The sequence below is a fragment of the Eubalaena glacialis genome, chromosome 9 (assembly GCF_028564815.1).
Source record: "Eubalaena glacialis isolate mEubGla1 chromosome 9, mEubGla1.1.hap2.+ XY, whole genome shotgun sequence".
In the NCBI taxonomy this organism is placed as follows: domain Eukaryota; kingdom Metazoa; phylum Chordata; class Mammalia; order Artiodactyla; family Balaenidae; genus Eubalaena; species Eubalaena glacialis.
In genome coordinates, this window is record NC_083724.1 from 66,383,689 (window position 1) to 66,407,400 (window position 23,712).

The following is a 23,712-nucleotide window of genomic DNA, read 5'->3' on the forward strand; positions in this document are numbered from 1 at the left end:
GATTCAATGCAATCCCTTTCAAATTACCAATGACATTTTTTACAGAACCTAGAACAAAATATCTTCAAATTTGTATGGAACCAGAAAAGACCCCTAGTAGCCAAAGCAGTCTTGAGGGAAAAAAACCAAGCTGGAGTAATCAGAATCCCTGACTTCAGACTATACTGCAAAGCTACAGTCATCAAGACAATATGGTACTGGTATAAAAAGAGAAATATAGATCAATGGAGCAGGATAGAAAGCCCAGAGATAAATTCACGCAGCTATGGTCAACTAATCTATGACAACGGAGGCAAGGATATACAATGGAGAAAAGACAGCCTCTTCAATAAGTGGTGCTGGGAAAACTGGACAGCTACATGTAAAAGAATGAAATTAGAACACTCCCTAACACCATACACAAAAGTAAACTCAAAATGGATTAGAGACCTAAAGGTAAGACCGGACACTATCAGACTCTTAGAGGAAAACATAGGAAGAACACTCTGACATAAATCACAGCAAGATCTTTTTTGATCCACCTCCTAGAGAAATGGAAATAAAAACAAAAATAAACAAATGGGACCTATTGAAACTTAAAAGCTTTTGCAAAGCAAAGGAAACTACAAACAAGACGAAAAGACGGCCCTCAGAATGGGAGAAAATATTTGCAAAAGAATCAATGGACAAAGGATTAATCTCCAAGATATATAAACAGCTCATGCAGCTCAATATTAAAAAAACAAACAACCCAATCCGTAAATGGGTAGAAGACCTCAATAGACATTTCTCCAAAGAAGACAGACAGATGGCCAAGAAACACATGAAAAGCTGCTCAACATCACTAATTATTAGAGAAATGCAAATCAAAACTACAATGAGGTATCACCTCACACCAGTTAGAATGGCCATCATCAAAAAATCTACAAACAATAAATGCTGGAGAGGGTGTGGAGAAAAGGGAACCCTCTTGCACTGTTGGTGGGAATGTAAATTGATATAGCCACTATGGAGAACAGTATGGAGGTTCCTTAAAAAACTAAAAATAGAATTACCATATGACCCAGCAATCCCACTACTGGGCATATACCCAGAGAAAACCATAATTCAAAAGACACATGCAATCCTATGTTCATTGCAGCACTATTTGCAATTGCCAGTTCATGGAAGCAGCCTAAATGCCCATCGACAGACGAATGGATAAAGATGTGGTACATATATACAATGGAATATTACTCTGCCATAAAATGGAATGAAATTGGGTCATTTGTAGAGACGTGGATGGATCTAGAGACTGTCATACAGAGTGAAGTAAGTCAGAAAGAGGAAAACAAATATCGTAAATTAACGCATATATGTGGAACCTAGAAAAATGGTACAGATGAACCGGTTTGCAGGTCAGAAATTGAGACACAGACGTAGAGAACAAATGTATGGGCACCAAGGGGGGAAAGTGGCAGGGTGTGGTGGTGGTGGTGGTGTGATGAATTGGGAGATTGGGATTGACATATATACACTAATATGTATAAAATGGATAACTAGTAAGAACCTGCTGTATAAAAAAATAAGTAAAATAAAATTCAAAAAAAAAGTTGTGTTAGTTCTTTATATATTTTGAATATTAACCCCTTATCTGATATATGGTTTGTAAAAATTTCCTCCAAGTCTGTAAGCAGCCATTGCATTTTGTTAATTATTTATTTTGCAGTGCAGAAGCTTTTGAGTTTGATGTATTCCCAGTTGTTGATTTTTATTTGTATTGATTGTGCTTTTGATGTCATATCCAAAATATCATTGGAAGACCAATATCTTTGGGCTTCTTCTCTATGTTTTCTTTACGAGTGTTATGGTATTAGGTCTTATGTTTAAGTTTTTGATCCATTTTGAGTTAATTTTTGTGAATGGTGTGAGAAAGGGGTCTAATTTCATTGTTCTGCATGTATTTCTCCAGTTTTCCCAGCACCATTTGTTGAAGAGACTATGTTTTCCCCATTGGGTGTTCTTGGTTCCCTTGTTGAATATTAGCTGACCATAAAGGCCGTGTTTTAATTCTGGACTCTCTGTTCTGTTCCATTGGTCTAGTTGTCTATTTTTGTGCCAATGCCACATTGTTTTTTATTACTATGGCTTGCTGATGCTATGATCTTATGTATCTCAATATATAAGGAAATCCCAAAGAGTGAATCAAAACATTGTTGTAATTAATTGATGATTTTAGTAAAGTAGCAGGTTACAAAATCAACTTATAGAAATCTGTGGCATTCCTTTACATTAATGAGGAAGCATTGGAATAAGAAATAAAGAAAACTGTCCCATTCACAATAGCATCAAAAACAATAAAATATTTAGGAATAAATTTACCAGAAAAGTAAAAGATCTGGAAGATGAAAACTGCAAGACTTTGCTGAAAGAAATTGAGGAAAATACAAAGGGAAAGGCATCCCTTCTTCATGGATCAGAAGAATTAATGTTGTTAAAATGACCATACCACCCAAAGCCATCTAGAGATTCAACACAATCCCCATCAAAATACCAAAGGAATTCTTCACAGAAATAGAAGAAACAATCCTAAAATTTGTGTGGAACCACAAAAGACCCCAAGTAGCAAAAGCAATCCTGAGAAAAAAGAACAAAATTGGAGGTATCACAGTTCCTGATTTCAAACTGTCCTATCAGTGTTTTGAACTCACTTCCTTTATTCTAAATCTGCAGAAAAGCATAGCAATTCACTTTCTCAAGTAAGGGAATCAGTTATGACAAATGCTAATGTTTTAGGAGAAGATCTCACTGAAGACTTTTCTCTGAAGAATGTGTAACATCCTGGCTTTGATCCCTGGATATGCAAACTAAAAGTATCATTTTCATTATTCCTAAAAGTACATTAATGTTATATATTGGCATATTGTCTATATTATTTATTTACAATATTTGAATTTTCATAAAATGTAATTGGATACACAGCAGCAATTCATTTGGGTTTATATTTGGTAAACTGATATTATAATGTATATTACAGGACCTATAAATTTTATTTTAGGAAATTTTCCTATGATTAATTCTATTTCTCTGCTCTTTTCCCCAAAGCTGCAATGCAAATATATTTTCATTTTATATCACTTAATTTTCAAAAATTGTGTTGATAAGGACATGAGAGGCAAAAATCCACAGTTTTGCATAGGATTGTGTGTTGTAGAGGATATTTAATGTCAGATGAACATAGCCACTAATAGATGCCATCTGCTGGAAAACAAATGACTTATCTATAGAGCCCTGTGTTTAGTGTCTGGTTACTATAAAGAAGTGGTTAGTAAAAGACAGGTAGTTAAATAAAAAACAATTTTTGGATTTTAATTGCTTTTATTTGAAAAAATGTAAAGTATTATAATTTGCAAGATTTTTGGATGTGTAAGCTTTTAAAACAATTCCCTGGCGTTCCAGTGGCTAAGACTTAGCCTTCCAATGTGGAGCGTGTGGGTTTGATCCCTGGTTAGGGAACTAAGATCCCACATGCCTCAGGGCCAAAAAACCAAAACATAAAACAGAAGCAACATTGTAACAAATTCAATAAAGACTTAAAAAAATGGTCCACATCAAAAAAAAATCTTAAAAAAAAAACCCAAAACAATTACTGGAAATGCTATTAGGTAATGAAACTTGTAGAATAGGAAGCTTGGCTTTTAGCAGGTTTTTAGCGTTAGTTAAAATGTGCTAGCCACATGGTTTGGTAATTCTTGAATTTAAATACTTTGGAGCCATCATATAAATATATCTCAAGCATCTATGCCTACTGAAGGATCAGGGCTGAGTGCCATGTTACACTGCCTTACTAACTTTGCTTTTGTAATCTTAGTATTTATGTTCTTATTTCTTTTCTATCTGAAAAAGATGAAATTACTGGAACAAGAAGTTTCTCTCTAGAACTAAAGATTTTGCATTGTCAGTTAAGGATGGTTAACCCTTGATGTGATGTTTGTTGTAAACACTTTTGGTTTATGTGACATTTTAGTAAAAACAAGTGAATTTAGAATGGAGAACAAAAATCAAAGAAATTCAGGTTCATCATAATATATTGCATTTTATTCCTCTTACATCACAGTGTTAAGAGTATATTTGGCAAGAAATCTGAGTAAATCATAAAAGTGTTATTAGATGTTGAACTTTTTTTCCTTTAAATTGAATTCCAAAAATATTCAGAGATAAAGTGCAGCTTGTTTATATTGTTGATGGTGATAGGGATACATGCCTGCCTGAAATGATTCACAGGGAGTTCGACACAATCCGGTGCACAGTGTGTTTTGATGGACTGTGAGTAGGTGTGACTGGGCGACTCTAATGAAATATAGGAAAGTCCTCTGACTGCTTTTTAAATAATTGCTTTAGAAGTTGTTTTTCTTTTTTTTTAATTAAAAAAATTGTTTTAAATTTATTTATTTAATTTATTTACTTTTGGCTGTGTTGGGTCTTTGTTGCTGCGTGCGGGCTTTCTCTAGTTGCAGCGAGAGGGGGCTGCTCTTTGTTGCGGTGCACGGGCTTCTCATTGTGGTGGCTTCTCTTGTTGTGGAGCACGGGCCCTATGCGCGCGGGCTTCAGTAGTTGTGGCACGTGGGCTCAGTAGTTGTGGCTCGCGGGCTCTGGAGCGCAGGCTCAGTAGTTGTGGCGCCCGGGCTTAGTTGCTCCGTGGCATGTGGGATCTTCCCAGACCAGGACTCGAACCTGTGTCCCCTGCATTGGCAGGCGATTCTCAACCACTGCACCACCAGGGAAGCCCCTGTTTTTCTTAATAATAATGCTATCAATTGAATTTTTGTAATGCTTGATCGATTTTTCAACGCTCTTCATTACTTTTGCTTGCCTCCTCTTACTTGATCCCCACAACAACCATGTGAGAAAGGTAACTTAAACATCATTTCTATTTTACAAATGTGGAAAGTAAGGTTCAGAGAACTGGTACCACTCATTTGTGTAGCGAGGAAGTTCTAGGGTCAGAATTAGAATGGAGATAACAGATGTGAAATGTTTAGCACCTTGCTTGGCGTTTAGAAATTACAAAGTGAATGTTATGTGCTGTTTGAATATATTATCATCCTTATCTTCCAGTCCTTTTTGCATTATACTACAACACTGTTTCTTTTAGAAACATGCTATTTTTGTGTATAAAGTAATATCTGAAAGCAGGTATAGTGACAATTCAGTTTCATATTTCTTGAACTCACTTTTCCGAGTGAATCTTGCTTAACTGGTGATGAAACATGATAATGTATGAAAGAGCTAACCAGTGCCATGCTGTCAGTCATTCAAAAATGGTAGTTCCCTATCTCTTATTTTTCTCAGACTTCTTTTTTCTGAGAGACTGAATTTTTAGTATACTATATTGCAAAATTACTACTGTAGGTAAGAATAGCAAAATAACTTTTACATAATATAGTTAATATTAATTAAATAAATACATGTTATATATATATATCAGATATATAGAACACTGTGTTTCATGCTGTGATACTAACAAAGGGGTATAATACTTATTTTCTCAAAAAGTGTCAAATTTAGTTGGGGTGGCACTATAAAAACACATGAAAAATTAAATAATATAAGGTTTATCACAAGGCTGTATGTAATTAATTGCCAAAAGAATGCTGTCAACTCAGAATTGAAGGTGGTCAAAGTTTGAAGGCTTCCTGGAGGAGACTAGAGCCACCTGGGCCCTGTTATCAGGATCTGAAAGCCCAGAAGGAAGGGAGACATCAGACAGATCAGAACTTAGAGGTCATGCTAACTTTCCAACAGTCTGAGATAATATCTTTTAACAATCAGTAAATCAAGCATCTTGCCTGTATTGGCAATTTATTCTCAGTCTAATGATAAGGAGAACTCTTTTCTTTTGAGAGCTTGGCTTATCTCTTTGGATAATTTTATAATTTGTACTGCCTTAGAAACTAGAGTACACACAGGCATGTACCATTTTCGACACATACTGCAATATTTTTGATGTGCTAAACTTACAAAATGTGAAGATAGTGTTTTTAAGTTAAGTAAGTAGCCATTATGGGGCCTGAGTATATATATGAAGACCAGATAATGGAATTTCTGGGTCGTATGGTAACTCTATATTTAACTTTTTGAAGAACTGCCAAACTGTTTTCAAAAGCCTCTGCACCATTTCAACATCTCCACAGGCAGTGTATGAAGGCTCCAATTTCTCCACAAAATGTGCTTTATTTTTTAACAGAGAAACATTTACATTGTAGGAAAAGCTGGCGAATTTATGTTTATTATATTTTAAAATATTACCATTGCATAAAAAGACAAGATATGAAACGTATAAAAGACTTTTAAAATGTAGTCCTTTGATATCTATTTGTCACTGACTGTCCAGTTTGCAGTTTGTCTTTTTGCCAGCATAAAGAATAAGAAATCAGCAAGCGAAAGTGATAAAAAAAGAATTTTACTCCGTAGGGAAGTGTCTAATTTCTGGCCCAAAGTCTCAAAGTTCATGGGTTGCTGAAAGCCAGTAAGGTATCCCTCAAGGCTCCTGTGTTTCAGAAAGTAAGTGCATGATTCATTAAGGAAAGAAGCTGTCCTCTCCCCCTCATTTTGGGTGCACTTTGAATCTAAAAGTCAAGGAAAACTAATAAAATTAGATAGTATTTTTGACATGCCAAAAAAAGTCTGTGTAAAAGGTATAAATTTTATAGTTTCAGGTTGTTAAAATTTTTTAAGAATTTTTTTGGGGGGGATTTGTGAATATTATTTTTGAAATTAAACACACTAAGGGGCAGATTATACCAGTACTAGGAATGCTTTTGTCCCATTTGAAAGTGATGTTCCTTATGTTTGTTTGAAAAATTTTGGTCTTTAATCTTCTTTGGTAAAGAACATAGGTTTTCTTTTTTAAGGAATACTTGCCCTTATAGCTGTTTCTAGCCTTACCATCAAACAAGCTTTGTTCTTCAAGAATAATTCACAGTAAATAATGCAATGCCTCTGAAAGTCTCTCTGGAATATCAGAATTAATTTAAAACAGAATTCTGACATGTTGATAAGTTCCAAATTATATTTGGAAATCATATCTTTTTTGGATTATATTTTTCTTCTCTTTACATTTGTAAAACTTTTTATTCATTGGGTATTTACTCAGTGCTTATTATAGGCAAAGCACTGTGCTAAGCATCAGGGAACATTTTATAAAGGATTATTTAATTCACTTAATATTTATAAAATACCCACAGCATATAGAGCATTGTGACAGGCACCGTAGTAAATAATTCCTGGCCTCTAGGAACTAGCACTCTATTGTATTTGGGGGAGAGTAAATATATACACATGAAATAAGTTAAGTAGCAGTGCAGGAATTAAGTGCCTGAGTGGTTTAATTATGTTCAGAGAAGATCAAAGTCAGCATGAATGAGAATGTTAGTAATAGGTGTCATGGAATAGATGGACCCTGAAATGGGCTCAGGAAATTGTTAGAATTTGAATAGTGTTAGGGGAGTTGAAAGGAAAGGACCTGGTGGTGCTAGAGACCATGGATAAATTGTGAAAAGTCACAATGGTGGTGAGGTTCCTGTCTGGATAGCAAAGGAGCAGATCATCTCCTTTTTCATCAAGTTGAGGATCCTAGGAGGAAGTGAAGTCTTTACAGGAGACGGCATGTGGGCGTGTTGTGACCTGAGGGGAGACCTTGGTTCAGTAAAGAGTTTCAGCAATAGGATTGGATTGACACAGTCCGACATGAAACTAGCATTGCTTGCTGATGGCTTTGATTTAGGGATGGAGAGAATCGGGTGAAAGAAGGAGGAATTAAGACTTACTACAAAGTTTTTGACTGGAACAATTGGGTGGATGTTGGTTCAATGTACTCGTAAAGAGGACTATTATAAACACCTTTAGGAGGAAAAACAGCAGTACTTGAGATGGTTATGAGGTATCTAGGGGGAGATGCCTAGTGGGCAGTCAGATCTGTAATTCTGGATTTCAGTGGATCTGCCAGGAATGCAGAAATGTAATTGTTAAGAAATAATCCAAACTCTCAGTATTTATTAGCATTAATATTAGTGTGGTTTTCTTAATCTCATATTTGTCAATAAGAGCTTTAAAAATTTAGGTACTTAATTTCATTATTTTAAAATCTTTATTTCAAATATCCCACTCTGCTAACCCTAGTTATTTAATTGAATGTTGTCCTGGTTGATTTTTTTTTGATAACCGTTAATACTTGGTATCTTGATTATATAAACCAAGAATGATTTAGGACAACAGACAGTTGTTAGACAAACAGTCTTTCAGAGGTTGTTTATTTTTATTTATATACAGACTTCACATGTATTCTTTTTTAATAACTTCTTTTTTAAAAAAAATCGAGGTAACATTGATTTATAACATTATATTAATCTCATGTGTACCACATTTTAATTTGACTTCTGAATACACTATAGCATGCCCACCACCAAAAGTCTGGTTTCCATACATCACCATACAGTTAACCCTCTTTAACCATTTTGCCCTCCCCTGAGCCTTTCCCTCTGTAACCACTACTCTGTTCTCTGTGTCTACATGTTTGTTTTTGTTTGGTTTGTTTTTTTCATTTATTTTGTTTTTGCTTGTTTGTGTTTTATATTCCACATATGAGTGAATTGATAGGGTATTTGTCTTTCTCTCTCTGACTCATTTCACTTAGCATAATACCTTCAAGGTCCACCCTTGTTGAAAATGGCAAGATTTCATCTTTTTTATGGCTTAATAGTATTCCATTGCTTGTATATACCACATCTTCTTTATCCATTCATCTGTTGATGGGCAGTGAGGTTGTTTCCATATCTCAGCTCTTGTAAATAATGCTGCAATGAACATAGGGGTGCATATATGTATGGTTAGGCTACACTCAAGATGCCTGTTCTCTTGCTCTCTGTACATCCCCTCCTAGACCAGTCCCTGCTTCACTCACATGACTATCCAGTTGTCTTAATTATAAGGCTTAATTAGCTCCTGGTAACTGATGAGCACACCTGACATCAATTCCCCCTATAAATGGTGGCCTCTTTCTCCCCTGAGTAGCAAAGACTGTTGTCATGTCCTGCCCAGCATCTGCCCGCACATGGTGGGGTGTAGCTCCAGGACCCTTTGTGTAAGATCCCCCTGTCCAATAAATCACTACTGTCTCTGTCACTGTCTCTGGGCTCTTTCTTCAGTGTCAAGGCTTGGCAACTCCACGACTTGCAGGCCTTCAGAGTGCAGTGCAATAATATCTCTTTTCAAATTAGTGTTTTCATATTTGGATAAATTTGGGGAAGTGGAACAGCTGGATCATGTGGTAGTAAATTATATACTTAATTTTTTGAGCAATCTCCATACTGTTTTCTACAGTGGCTGCACCAGTTTACATTCCCACCAGTAGTGCACAAGTGTTCCCTTTTCTCCACATCCTCACCAATACTTATTTGTTGTCTTTTTGATAATTAGCCATTCTAATGCACATGAGATTGAGACTGAGGGTAGTCATCAGTTAGATCCATTAAACTGTAACTTGCTTAATAAATAATGAACTGTAACCTGCCTTCACTCATCAAGCTTGCTTTAATTGTTCTGTAAGCATCAGGTAGCCTAAAAAATGTTTGCCTGAGTTGTGTTGCAGGAACTTGGAGTCAGCTGTGTCCAGTTAGAGTTTGATCTGGTGAGGACTGGTGGGGTCACCAACCCTCCAAATGGGCATGCATGAATGTACAATCAGTGACCTTTTGACGTCAGAAGGCCCAAAACTCCACCTACAGAACGTGCATCCCGAGGAGAAGCATGTAGCTTACTTGCGCCTGTGCGGAATGATGATACCTCACCTTTTTCTTGTCTCCAATTACTTTCCCCACACTCCCCACGCCTCAGCTTTACCCAGAAGTATCCCAAGCCCTTCACCTTTGGGGAGGTGGATTTGAGATTTGTTCTCCCGTCTCTTTGCTTGGCTGCCTCGTAAATAAACCCTTTCTCTGCTGCAAATCTTTGTCTCAGCGTTTGGCTTGCTGTGCCTTAGACAAATGGACCTGGTTTGGTAACAAGATAATATTTCATTGCTGTTTTAACGTGCGTTTTTCTAATAATTGGTGATGTTGAACACCTTTTCATGTGCCTGTTGGCTGTCTTTATTTCTTCTTGGGGAAAAATGTGTATTCAGATCCTCTGCCCACTTTTTAATTGAGTTCTTTGTTGTTGTTGAGTTGTATGAGTTCTTTTATATTTTGGATATTGGCTGCTTATAGATATATGATTTACAGATGTCTTCTCCCATTTGGTAGGTTGTCCTTTTGTTTTGTTGATGGTTTCTTTTGCTGTGCAGAAGCTTTTTAGTTTGTTGTAGTCCCATTTGCATATTTTGTTTTCATTTCCCTTGCCTTAGGAGACATATCTAGAATGATATTGCTAAAGCTGATGTCAGAGAGCATACTACTGCCTATTTTTTTTCTAGGATTTTTATGGTTTCAGTTCTTACATTCAAGTCTTTAATCCATTTTGAGTTAATTTTTGTATATGGTGTAAGATAGTGATCTAGTTTCATTCTTTTGCATGTGGCTGTCCAGTTTTCGCAACACCATTTATTGAAGAGACTGTCCTTTATCCATTGTATGTTCTTTACTCGTTTAATATAAATTAATTGTCCATATATGTGAGAGTTTATATCTGGACTTTCAGTTCTGTTCCATTGATCTGTCTGTTTTTCTGCCAATACCATGCTATTTTGATTAGTATAGCTTTGTAGTATAATTTGAAATAAGGGAATGTGATACCTTGAACTTTTTTTTTTTTCCCTCAGGATTGCTTTGGCTATTATTGGTTCCATACAAATTTTAGCATTTTTTGGTTCTATTTTTGTGAAAAATATTATTGAGATTTTGATACAGATTGCACTGAATCTGTAGATTGCTTTAGGTAATATGGACATTTTAACAATGCTGATTCTTCCAGTCTGTGAACACAGAATATCTTTCTATTTCTTCATGTCTTCAGTTTTTTCAACAGTGTCTTATAGTTTTCGGTCTACAGGTCTTTCACCTCCTTGGTTGAATTTATTCCTAGGTATTTTATTCTTTTTGTTGTGATAGTAAATGGGATTTTTTAAAAATTTCTCTTTCTGCTAGTTTGTTGTTAGTGTATAGAAACACAAAACAGATTTTTGTATACTGATTTTGTACCCAGCAACTTGACTGTATTCATTTATTATTTTTAATAGTTTTTTTGTGGCAACTTTAGGTTTTTCTATATATAAAATACTATCATCAGCAGATAGGGACAGTTTTACTTCTTCTTTTCCAATTTGGGTGTCTTTTATTTCTTTTTCATGCCTAATTGTTCTGGCTAGGACTTCTAATACCAAGTTGAATATGAGTGGTGAGAGTGGGCATCCTTGTTTTGTTCCTGATCTTAGAGGGATAGCTTTTAATTTTTCACCATTGAGTATGATGCTAGTGGGTTTGTCATAAATAGCCTTTATTATGTTACGGTACCTTCCTTCTATACCCATTCTATTGAGAGCTTTTATTATAAATAGGTGTTGAATCTTGTCAAATGCTTTTTCTGCATCTGTTGAGATAATCATGTGATTTTTATCCTTTGTTTTGTTAATGTGGTATATCATGTTGATTGATTTGCAGATATTGAACAATCCTTGCATTCCTGGAATAAATCCCACTATCATGGTGTATGATCCTTTTAATGTACTGTTGTGTTTGGTTTGCTAATTTTTTTTTGGCCATGCTGCGTGGCTTGTGGGATCTTAGTTCCCCGACCAGGGATTGAACCCGGGCCCTCGGCAGTGAAAGCTTGGAGTCCTAATCACTGGACCACCAGGGAATTCCTGGTTTGCTAATATTTTGTTGAGGATTTTTCCGTTTATGTTCATTAGAGATATTGGTATATAATTTTCTTTTTTAGTCTTGTGCTTGTCTGGTTTTGGTATCAAGATAATGTTGACCTTATAAAATGCATTAGCAAGTGTTCTCTCCTCTTCAGTTTTTTGGAAGATTTTGAGAATGATAGGTATTAAATCATCTTTGAATATTTGGTAGAATTTACCACTTCATATGTATTCTTAGTCTTATTTTTATTCTTATAGCAATTTGTGAATAGCATCTCTTTCTTACAATACAAATTATATGATGCATCTCATGAAATCATTCATAGTGGTAGTAATTAATATTAACTAGCACTTTTAAATAAATAACCAATACAAATGATCAAAATTTGGGAGCCATAAAATGACATGAGGATATTTAAAATTGCTTTATGACATCACTACTGCTTCTACTAGGTAGCCTAAAATGAAAACTGGCTGTGTAAGTCAAGAATCTCAATTCTGTTTTCCAAAAATTCCAAAATTCCAAAAATGTGCTCCTGTTTTTCCTCTATATAGAGAGAAGTTGTAATATATTCTCGATTTTTATCCATTTCTGGCCATGTTTTAATTACTCTCTTATCCTCATCCCAGGACTATCTGTTTCTGGCTGTCTCTCTGAAATGCTTTAACTTTAACCTGATGCTCTGTGGAAGTGGACCAGCTGTATACAGTAGAGGAATCTATCATGGAGTAAAATTAAATCTTTTGCAATAGGTTTACTTTACTTTTATCTCTCCTTCCACAATCCATTTGATTTTGACCAGTGACTGAATTTTTTGTGAAATATTTAAAATATCATTAGCAAATATATCTTTTTAAATTTTTCTTTTTGGTCAAAAAAAGTAATATTTCTTGAAAACCAACTTCTGCCTGAGACTTTGATATCTGTAAAAGTGTGAATAGGCAGCCACCTAGAACCCGAATGATTAGGTTCATTTTTTTTTTTTTTAACATCTTTTTTGGAGTATAACTGCTTTACAATGGTGTGTTAGTTTCTGCTATATAACAAAGTGAATCAGTTATACATATACCTATGTCGCCATATCTCTTCCCTCTTGTGTCTCCCTCCCTCCCACCCTCCCTGTCCCACCCCTCTAGGTAGTCACAAAGCACCGAGCTGATCTCTCTGTGCTATGTGGCTGCTTCCCACTAGCTATCTGTTTTATGTTTGGTAGTGTATATATGTTCATGCCACTCTCTCACTTTGTCCCAGCTTACCCTTCCCCATCCCCGTATCCTCAAGTCCATTCTCTAGTAGTCTGTGTCTTTATTCCTGTCTTGCCCCTAGGTTCTTCATGACCTTTCTTTTTTTTTTTTTTAGATTCCATATATATGTGTTAGCGTATGGTATTTTTTTTTCTCTTTCTGACTTACTTCACTCTGTATGACAGACTAGGTTCATCCACCTCACTACAAATAACTCAATTTCGTTTCTTTTTATGGCTGAGTAATATTCCATTGTATATATGTGCCACATCTTCTTTATCCATTCATCTGTTGATGGACACTTAGGTTGCTTCCATGTCCTGGCTATTGTAAATAGAGCTGCAGTGAACATTGTGGTACATGACTCTTTTTGAATAATGGTTTTCTCAGGGTATATGCCCAGTAGTGGGATTGCTGGGTCGTATGGTAGTTCTATTTTTAGTTTTTTAAGAAACCTCCATACTGTTCTCCTTAGTGGCTGTATCAGTTTACATTCCCACCAACAGTGCAAGAGGGTTCCCTTTTCTCCACACCCTCTCCAGCATTTATTGTTTCTAGATTTTTTGATGATGGCCATTCTGACCAGTGTGAGATGATATCTCATTGTAGTTTTGATTTGCATTTCTCTAATGATTAATGATGTTGAGCATTCTTTCATGTGTTTGTTGGCAAATCTGTATATCTTCTTTGGAGAAATGTCTTTTTAGCTCTTCGGCCCATTTTTGGATTGGGTTGTTTGTTTTTTTGATGTTGAGCTGCATGAGCTGCTTGTAAATTTTGGAGATTAATCCTTGTCAATTGCTTCATTTGCAAATATTTTCTCCCATTCTGAGGGTTGTCCTTTCGTCTTGTTTATGGTTTCCTTTGCTGTGCAAAAGCTTTGAAGTTTCATTAGGTCCCATTGTTTATTTTTGTTTTTATTTCCATTTCTCTAGGAGGTGGTCAAAAAGGATCTTGCTGTGATTTATGTCAAAGAGTGTTTTGCCTATGTTTTCCTCTAAGAGTTTGATAGTGTCTGGCCTTACATTTAGGTCTTTAATCCATTTTGAGTTTATTTTTGTGTATGGTGTTAGGGAGTGTTCTAATTTCATTCTTTTACATGTAGCTGTCCAGTTTTCCCAGCACCACTTACTGAAGAGGTTGTCTTTTCTCCACTGTATATTCTTGCCTCCTTTATCAAAGATAAGGTGACCTTATGTGTGTGGGTTTATCTCTGGGCTTTCTATCCTGTTCCATTGATCTATATTTCTGTTTTTGTGCCAGTACCTTACTGTCTTGATTACTGTAGCTTTGTAGTATAGTCTGAAGTCAGGGAGCCTGATTCCTCCAGCTCCATTTTTCTTTCTCAAGATTGCTTTGGCTATTCGGGGTCTTTTGTGTTTCCCTACAAATTGTGAAATTTTTTGTTCTAGTTCTGTGAAAAATGCCATTGGTAGTTTGATAGGGATTGCATTGAATCTGTAGATTGCTTTGGGTAGCAGAGTCATTTTCACAATGTTGATTCTTCCAATCCAAGAAAATGGTATATCTCTCCATCTGTTTGTATAATCTTTAATTTCTTTCATCAGTGTCTTATAATTTTCTGCATACAGATCTTTTGTCTCCTTAGGTAGGTTTATTCCTAGATATTTTATTCTTTTTGTTGCAGTGGTAAATGGGAGCGTTTTCTTAATTTCACTGTCAGATTTTTCATCATTAGTGTATAGGAATGCAAGAGATTTGTGTGCATTAATTTTGTATCCTACTACTTTACCAGATTCATTGATTAGCTCTAGTAGTTTTCTGGTAGCATCCTTAAGATTCTGTATGTATAGTATCATGTCATCTGCAAACAGTGACAGCTTTACTTCCTCTTTTCTGATTTGGATTCCTTTTATTTCTTTTTCTTTTCTGATTGCTGTGGCTAAAACTTCCAAAACTATTGTTGAATAATAGTGGTGAGAGTGGGCAACCTTGTCTTGTTCCTGATCTTAGTGGAAATGGTTTCAGTTTTTCACCATTGACGACGATGTTGGCTGTGGGTTTATTATGGCCTTTATTATGTTGAGGAAAGTTCCCTCTATTCCTACTTTCTGGAGGGTTTTTATCATAAATGGGTGTTGAATTTTGTCGAAAGCTTTCTCTGCATCTGTTGAGACGACCATATGGTTTTTCTCCTTCAATTTGTTAATGTGCTGTATCACGTTGATTGATTTGCGTATATTGAAGAATCCTTGCATCCCTGGGATAAACCCCACTTGATCATGGTTTATGATCCTTTTAATGTGCTGTTGGATTCTGTTTGCTAGTATTTTGTTGAGGATTTTTGCATCTATGTTCATCAGTGATATTGGCCTGTAGTTTTCATTCTTTGTGACATCTTTGTCTGGTTTTGGTATCAGGGTGATGGTGGCCTCGTAGAATGAGTTTGGGAGTGTTCCTCCCTCTGCTATATTTTGGAAGAGTTTGAGAAGCACAGGTGTTAGCTCTTCTCTAAATGTTTGACAGAATTCGCCTGTGAAGCCATCTGGTCCTGGGCTTTTGTGTGTTGGAAGATTTTTAATCACAGTTTCAATTTCAGTGCTTGTGATTGGTCTGTTCATATTTTCTATTTCTTCCTGGTTCAGTCTCTGAAGGTTGTGCATTTCTAAGAATTTGTCCATTTCTTCCAGGTTGTCTGTTTTATTGGCATATAGTTGCTTGTAGTAATCTCTCATGATCCTTTGTATTTCTGCAGTGTCAGTTGTTACTTCGCCTTTTTCATTTCTAATTCTATTGATTTGAGTCTTCTCGCTTTTTTTCTTGATGAGTCTGGCTAATGGTGTATCAATTTTGTTTATCTTCTCAAGGAACCAGCTTTTAGTTTTATTGTTCTTTGCTGTCATTTCCTTCATTTCTTTTTCATTTATTTCTGATCTGAACTTTATGATTTCTTTCCTTCTGCTAACTTTTGGGTTTTTTTGTTCTTCTTCCTCTAATTGCTTTAGGTGTAAGGTTAGCTTGTTTATTTGAGATGTTTCTTGTTTCTTAAGGTAGGATTGTATTGCTATGCACTTCCCTCTTAGAACTGCTTTTGCTGCATCCCATAGGTTTTGGGTCGTCATGTTTTCATTGTCATTTGTGTCTACGTAATTTTTGATTTCCTCTTTGATTTCTTCAGTGATCTCTTGGTTATTAAGTAGTGTATTGTTTAGCCTCCATGTGTTTGTAATTTTTACAGTTTTTTTCCATAATTGATATCTAGTCTCATAGCGTTGTGGTCAGAAAAGATACTTGATATGATTTCAATTTTTTAAATTTACCAAGGCTTGATTTGTGACCCAAGATATGATCTATCCTGGAGAATGTTCTATGAGCAGTTGAGAAGCATGTGTATTCTGTTGTTTTGGAGTGAAAGTCCTATAAATATCAATTAAGTCCATCTTGTTTAATGTATCATTTAAAGCTTGTGTTTCCTTATTTATTTTCATTTTGGATGATCTGTCCATTGATGAAAGTGGGGTGTTAATGTCCACTACTATGATTGTGTTACTGTCAATTTCCTCTTTTATGGCTGTTAGTATTTGCGTTATGTATTGTGGTGCTCTTACGTTGGGTGCATAAATATTTACAATTGTTATATCTTCTTCTTGGATTGCTCCCTTGATCATTCTGTAGTGTCCTTCTTTGTCTCTTGTAATAGTCTTTGTTTTAAAGTCTATTTTGTCTGATGTGAGAATTGCTACTCCAGCTTTCTTTTGATTTCCATTTGCATGGAATATCTTTTTCCATCCCCTCACTTTCAGTCTGTATGTGTCCCTAGGTCTGAAGTGGGTCTCTTGTAGACAGCATATATATGGGTCTAGTTTTTGTATCCATTCAGCCAGTCTATGTCTTTTGGTTGGAGCATTTAATCCCTTTACATTTAAGGTAATTGACCATATGTATGTTCCTATTATCATTTTCTTAATTGTTTTGGGTTTGTTATTGTAGGTCTTTTCCTTCTCTTGTGTTTCCTGCCTAGAGAAGTTTCTTTAGCATTTGTTATAAAGCTGCTTTGGTGGTGCTGAGTTCTCTTAGCTTTTGCTTGTCTTTAAAGGTTTTAATTTCTCTGTCAAATCTGAATGAGATCCTTGCTGGGTAGAGTAATCTTGGTTGTAGGTTTTTCTCCTTCATCACTTTAAATATGTCCTGCCACTCCCTTCTGGCTTGCAGAGTTTCTGCTGAATGTTCAGCTGTTAACCTTATGGGGATTCCCTTGTGTGTTATTTGTTGTTTTTCCCTTGCTGCTTTTAATATTTTTTCTTTGTATTTAATTTTTGATAGTTTGATTAATATGTGTCTTGGCGTGTTTCTCCTTGGGTTTATCCTGTATGGGACTCTCTGTGCTTCCAGGACTTGATTAACTATTTCCTTTCCCATATTAGGGAAGTGTTCAACTATAATCTCTTCAAATATTTTCTCAGTCCCTTTTTCTCTTCTTCTTCTGGGACCCCTATAATTCAAATGTTGATGCGTTTAATGTTGTCCCAGAGGTCTCTGAGACTGTCCTCAATTCTTGTCATTCTTTTTTCTTTATTCTGCTCTGCAGCAGTTATTTCCACTATTTTATCTTCCAGATCACTTATCCATTCTTCTGCCTCAGTTATTCTGCTATTGATCCCTTCTAGAGAACTTTTAATTTCATTTATTGTGTTGTTCATCACTGTTTGTTTGCTCTTTAGTTCTTCAGGTCCTTGTTAAACGTTTCTTATATGTTCTCCATTCTATTTCCAAGATTTTGGATCATCTTTACTATCATTATTCTGAATTCTTTTTCAGGTAGACTGCCTATTTCTTCTTCATTTGTTAGGTCTGCTGGGTTTTTTCCTTGTTTCTTCATCTGCTGTGTGTTTCTCTTTCTTCTCATTTTGCTTAGCTTACTGTGTTCGGGGTCTCTTTTTCGCAGGCTGCAGGTTCGTATTCCCGTTGTTTTTGGTGTCTGCCCCCAGTGGCTAAGGTTGGTTTAGTGGGTTGTGTAGGCTTCCTGGTGGAGGGCACTAGTGCCTGTGTTCTGGTGGATGAGGCTGCATCTTGTCTTTCTGGTGGGCAAGTCCACGTCTGGTGGTGTGTTTTGGGGTGTCTGTGGCATTATGATTTTAGGCAGCCTCTCTGCTAATGGATGGGGTCGTGTTCCTGTCTTGCTAGTTGTTTGGCATAGGGTGTCCAGCACTGTAGGTTGCTGGTCGTTGAGTGGAGCTGGGTCTTGGCGTTGAGATGGAGATCTCTGGGAGATTTTCACCGTTTGATATTATGTGGAGCTGGGACGTCTCTTGTGGACCCGTGTCCAGAACTTGGCTCTCCCACCTCAGAGGCACAACACCCCTGACGCCTGGCTGGAGCACCAAGAGCCTGTCATCCACATGTCTCAGAATAAATGGGAGAAAAAAAAGAAAGAAAGAAAGAAGACAGCAACCAAACTGGAAAAGAAATCCACGAATGATAACAAGTGCTAAAAACTATACTAAAAAAAAAAAAAATGGACAGACAGAACCCTAGGACAAATGGTAAAAGCAAAGCTATACAGACAAAATCACACACAGAAGCATACACATACACACTCACAAAAAGAGAAAAAGGGAAAAAAATATATATCATTGCTCCCAAAGTCCACCTCCTCAATCTGGGATGATTCGTTGTCTAGTCAGGTATTCCACAGATGCAGGATACATCAAGTTGATTGTGGAGATTTAATCCGCTGCTCCTGAGGCTGCTGGGAGAGATTTCCCTTTCTCTTCTTTGTTCGCACAGCTCCTGGGGTTCAGCTTTGGATTTGTCCCTGCCTCTGCGTGTAGGTCGCCTGAGGGTGTCTGTTCTTCGCTCAGACCGGACACGGTTAAAGGAGCAGCTGCTTCGGGGGCTCTGGCTCACTCAGGCCGGGGGGAGGGAGGGGTACGGAGGCGGGGCGAGCCTGCGGCGGCAGAGGCCGGCGTGACGTTGCACCAGCCTGAGGGGCGCCGTGCGTTCTCCCGGGGAAGTCCCTGGATCACGGGACCCTGGCAGTGGCGGGCTGCACGGGCTCCCGGGAGGGGAGGTGTGGAGAGTGACCTGTGCTTGCACACAGGCTTCTTGGTGGCGGCAGCAGCAGCCTTAGCGTTTCGTGCCCGTCTCTGGTGTCCGCGCTGATAGCCGCGGCTCGCGCCTGTCTCTGGGGCTCAAAAGCGGCGCTCTTAATCCCCTCTCCTTGTGCACCAGGAAACAAAGAGGCAAGAAGAAATCTCTTGCCTCTTCGGCAGCTCCAGAACTTTTCCGGGACACTCTCCCGGCTACCTGTGGCGCACTAGCCCCCTTCAGGCTGTGTTCACGCCGCCAACCCCAGTCCCCTCCCTGCGATCCGACCTCCGAAGGCGGAGCCTCAGCTCCGAAGGCGGAGCCTCAGCTCCCAGCCCCCACCCGTCCTGGCGGGTGAGCAGACAAGCCTCTCAGGCTGGTGAGTGCTGGTCGGCACCGATCCTCTGTGCAGAAACCTCTCCGCTTTGCCATCTGCACCCTTGTTGCTGCGCTCTCCTCCGTGGCTCCGAAGCTTCCCCCCTCCGCCACCGCAGTCTCTGCCTGCGAAGGGGCTTCCTAGCGTGTGGAAACCTTTCCTCCTTCACAGCTCCCTCCCAGAGGTGCAGTTCCCGTCCCTATTCTTTGTCTCTGTTTTTTCTTTTTTCTTTTGCCCTACCCAGTTACGTGGGGAGTTTCTTGCCTTTTGGGAGGTCTGAGGTCTTCTGCAGGCATTTAGTAGGTGTTCTGTAGGAGTTGTTCCACATGTAGATGTATTTCTGATGTTTTTGTGGGGCGGAAGGTGATCTCCACGTCTTACTCTTCCGCCATCTTGAAGCTCCTCCGCACAAGCCTCTTAGATAGCCTCATCCACCAAAGGACAGACAGCAGAAGCAAGAAGAACTACAGTTGTGCAGCCTGTGCCTGGGGAGAAATTCCAACGGCAGGTATTGGTGACACATCTTCTTCTTTGGCAGATGGCAGCCTGGCAACCCGTGGTTTTAGGTAGGCGGCCTCAGTTCCTTGCCACATGGATCTCTCCTTAGGGCTGCTTGAGTGTCCTCATGACATGGTAGCTGGCTTAACCCAGGATGAGTGATCTTGGGATAGCTGGTTTTCCTTAGTTAACAATCATCTTTGGATGTTCCCCATTACCTGTGCCAGTCCCCTCCCCTGTCCCCTCCCCCCTGGTACTTTAGCTGAGGGAGGAAGGAGCTCAGAGGGACTTGGCTGAATAAGGGACCTGCGAGCCTAGGGATGAGTTTTAAGCCGCTTTCCCCACAGTCAGGAAGAGGGGTGCTGACGCTCCATCCGGACCCTGCGCCTCCCTTTCCCCGTTTCCCCTCAGGACGCTCAGGTCCACCCCGATTAGGTTCATTTTTATTTCCATTACTTAGGTATGACCAGTGCATCTCTTTTATCCTAGATTTTCTATAATTTTCCTTTTTTTCTCTAAATGAGCTGGTGGAGTTGATTTTGGAGAGAATATGGAATTAAACTTTGTAATTTCCATTTGCTCCCTCTACTCCCTGCAACTCTGCTGCTATCCCAGGCAGTCTTTATTAATGTTTCCAATTTTCCCATCCATTTACTAAAGCTTAGCAACTGTCCCAAGTTTTTATGGTTTCTCATAGCTTTCTGGGTAAAGTTTAAATTCTTTAGCTTAATCATTTATTATCTACATACTTCTCAAATTTCCATCATTTTCCTCTTCAAATATTCTGAATTATTTGTACTTCCTTAGAACACATTGTTGTGTTCTGCTGTACATCTGCTTCTCAGCCGTCCACTTGGCTCTCAGAGTTTCTTCCTTCTTCCAGCTGCTCCCAGTGGAACACCACGACCTTTACTAGTGGTCTTTATATGGAGCTCTGGGACACAAGCCCATTGATAGACTGCTGTTGCCACAACTTGGCTATCAGTAGAGATGTGGTTGGAGCAAGCTACAATTCCCTTATTTCCCCATTCCTTTATTTCTCACAGTACCACCACAGGTACGGCTGGATCAGACTTCAGAGAATAGTTGGAGTAAATAAAGGAAATTAAAGTATAGTAGAGAAACATTTAAAACCAAGACTAAATCCAATTTCCCTCCTGCCCAAGGGAAAGCATTCAAGAAGTTGAATCCATCAGAGAGTGGCTTCTTGTATACTTGCTTTACTCGTTTGTATTCAGGACTGTACTTCTGAGTGCCTCCTTCTACTCACCATGCACCTTTGGGAACCTCATTTTCTGGCCTCAGGACTGGTTTTGGTCCGGGGGTTACTTTCCTCAGCCATGTGTTTCGACAAGTTTGAATCCTTTTGGCTACTTCCTGTTAATATTGTCCATGGTAGGCTTTGACACCCAAATCTTGCAGAGTAGTTAAGAGTTTGTATGATTTTCTCTAAGTCTGATCACCTTTGAAGTCTTCCTGCCAATGTAAATTTTAGAAATGCCTTTGATTGTTCTAGTTGTTCGTGGATAACTCTTGAATCAGACACACACTCACTGTAAACCTTTCCCAAAGACCATTGTTAAATTTCAGATGGAGTGTGACCTGAACCAATAATACAAAGAGAAATATTTTCCTTAATGCCCCCAAAAGGATTCTCTCATAATGAAGATACTACTTCACTTTATATAGAGCATGACTTTTCTCTGTCTCTGACTGACCCCCTTATTCAAATTGAACTCCCTTGGCCTGTTTTATAAAGAATGAAGTCCATGGACAAGCCAGGGCAGCTTATTTGGTTAAGTAAAGATTCAGCTAAAGCTGTTAAATCACCATGGACTAGATTAGATTAAATTTTATTATAAGGGTAGCTATTGGCTAGCCTCCTTATTGGTGGAGTTGAGTTTTTTTTGTTGTTGTTCTTTCTGTTACACATCTCACTCCCACTTGTCCTTTGCCATATTCCTCCAAAAGCCTGTCAACGTCATTTGGTATAAACATCCTTTTGTGCATCTCTGGCAATCTAGCATAGCTCCATCACAGCATTATACCACAATCATTGATTTATTTGTCTGTTTTCCTAGCGTGTGGAATTTAGTGAGCAATCAGTGAATGTTTATTGAATGATAAATGAATCAGTAAAAGAAATTGGCATCTGTTATCTTCTAAAATTTACTCTATTTCAACAATTCCTTAATGATTAGGTATAAGATTTCATGGAGAGCTAGTTTATTTTCTAGTGATTAAAATTCAGTGCCTGCAGTTAAAATTTCTGTGTGTTGCATATTAAGTTTTGAATTATAAGTACCTTGATCAGGAAAAGAGGACCAGAGAGCTGCTGAGGCCCAGCCCACAGTTAGTATTTACTCCCAGCACTGGAGCTGTACTTTGTACAGCCTTCTGTCTTGGGGAAGAAGAAACTGAAATAAGAGAGTATGCTTTGAGAATCAGTCCCCTCTCGTCTAGTAAATGGCAGATAGTCAGATGCTGTGTATTGTATTATTTATTTAACCCTTTGCTATTTTGACAAAAAGTTAAGTCTTTTTACATATAGAAAAGCCTCTAATGCTGGTGTGATTTCTGTTTAAAAGTAGGAAATACATGTTACCGAGGAATGGAAGAGAAGAAATTTTCTTTTTCTGAATATGTGTATTTATGCCTAAGTATACAGGAAATTTACAAAGTATTTTTAAATGTATGTGCTCTACTTTGTGTAAAGCTTCCATATAAGGGATTTAAAAATTACCGTGCACATTTAGATCTAAGCTGTTTGGCTCACTGTTGATCTATCATATGTATTTTTTGGATATTTTAGAACATAGATCTTTTGAAGAAAAAGAAATAGTTGTCAGCAAAAGTTTTTCTTTTTTAAAGGAGGAGTTAATAAAATGCCTGTTTCATGATCAAATATATTATTTGACTTTTCTTATAGAAATTTCAAGAAATTGCTGAAAAAAATATGGAAAAATTGAACCGTATTGAGAAGTCACATGAACAATTGGTTGTTGAAAACACACATTTCAAAAACTTGTTATCACAGACTAAAAGGGAACAAACGTCCTTGCTGGCGGCCTGTGCATTGATGGCTGGTGCCTTATATCCTCTGTATAGCCGATCATCTGCCTTATCCACACAGAGAGATTTTCTCCAGGAGCAGGTCAACACCTTTGAGTTGTTAAAATTGGAAGTTAGAACTCTAGCCCAGGCTTTGTCAATTGTAGAGGAAAAGAAGCAAGAGGAAGCCAAGATGAAGAAAAAAGCATTCAAAGGATTGATACGTGTATTCCGGAAAGGTGTTATTGCAATTTTGGCAGCAAACAGACTCAAGATTTTGGGCCAGTCGTGTGCCTCTCTTTTTACCTGGATGGAGAGTTTCAAAGAAGGCATAGGCATGTTAGTGTGTACAGGAGAGCCCAAAGACAAGCATAAATTTCCAAGTAAGATAATTTGTGCTTTTAAAAATCTGAGTCGAATGTAAGTGACATACGAAGTGAATATGTTGGGCAAAAACATAAAAAAATTATTTACAATGTCAAATCATGTAACATATCTACATACATATGTAGATATGTATGTGTGTATGAATAAGTGTGTATCTATGTATAAATTAGGCTTTAATTTTTTGTTGTAAACATTAAAATATAAAGAAAGTAGCAAATATATATGATTTCAACTTTGCCTAGGTTTATTATATTTGAATGCTCTTTTGACAGTAAATTGAAGTTTGTACAGT

General features: G+C 37.7%; 1 protein-coding gene across 6 annotated transcripts in view; it reads left to right on the plus strand.

The window, feature by feature from the left end:
• Positions 1-23,712, plus strand: part of CCDC171 (coiled-coil domain containing 171) — a 355,460-nt gene that overhangs the window by 161,340 nt on the left and 170,408 nt on the right. For all 6 annotated transcript variants that reach the window (XM_061199072.1, XM_061199071.1, XM_061199076.1 and 3 more), the window contains one exon: positions 22,912-23,416. In XM_061199072.1, coding sequence (XP_061055055.1) covers positions 22,912-23,416 — 505 coding nt within the window. The remainder of the gene's footprint in view (positions 1-22,911; positions 23,417-23,712) is intronic.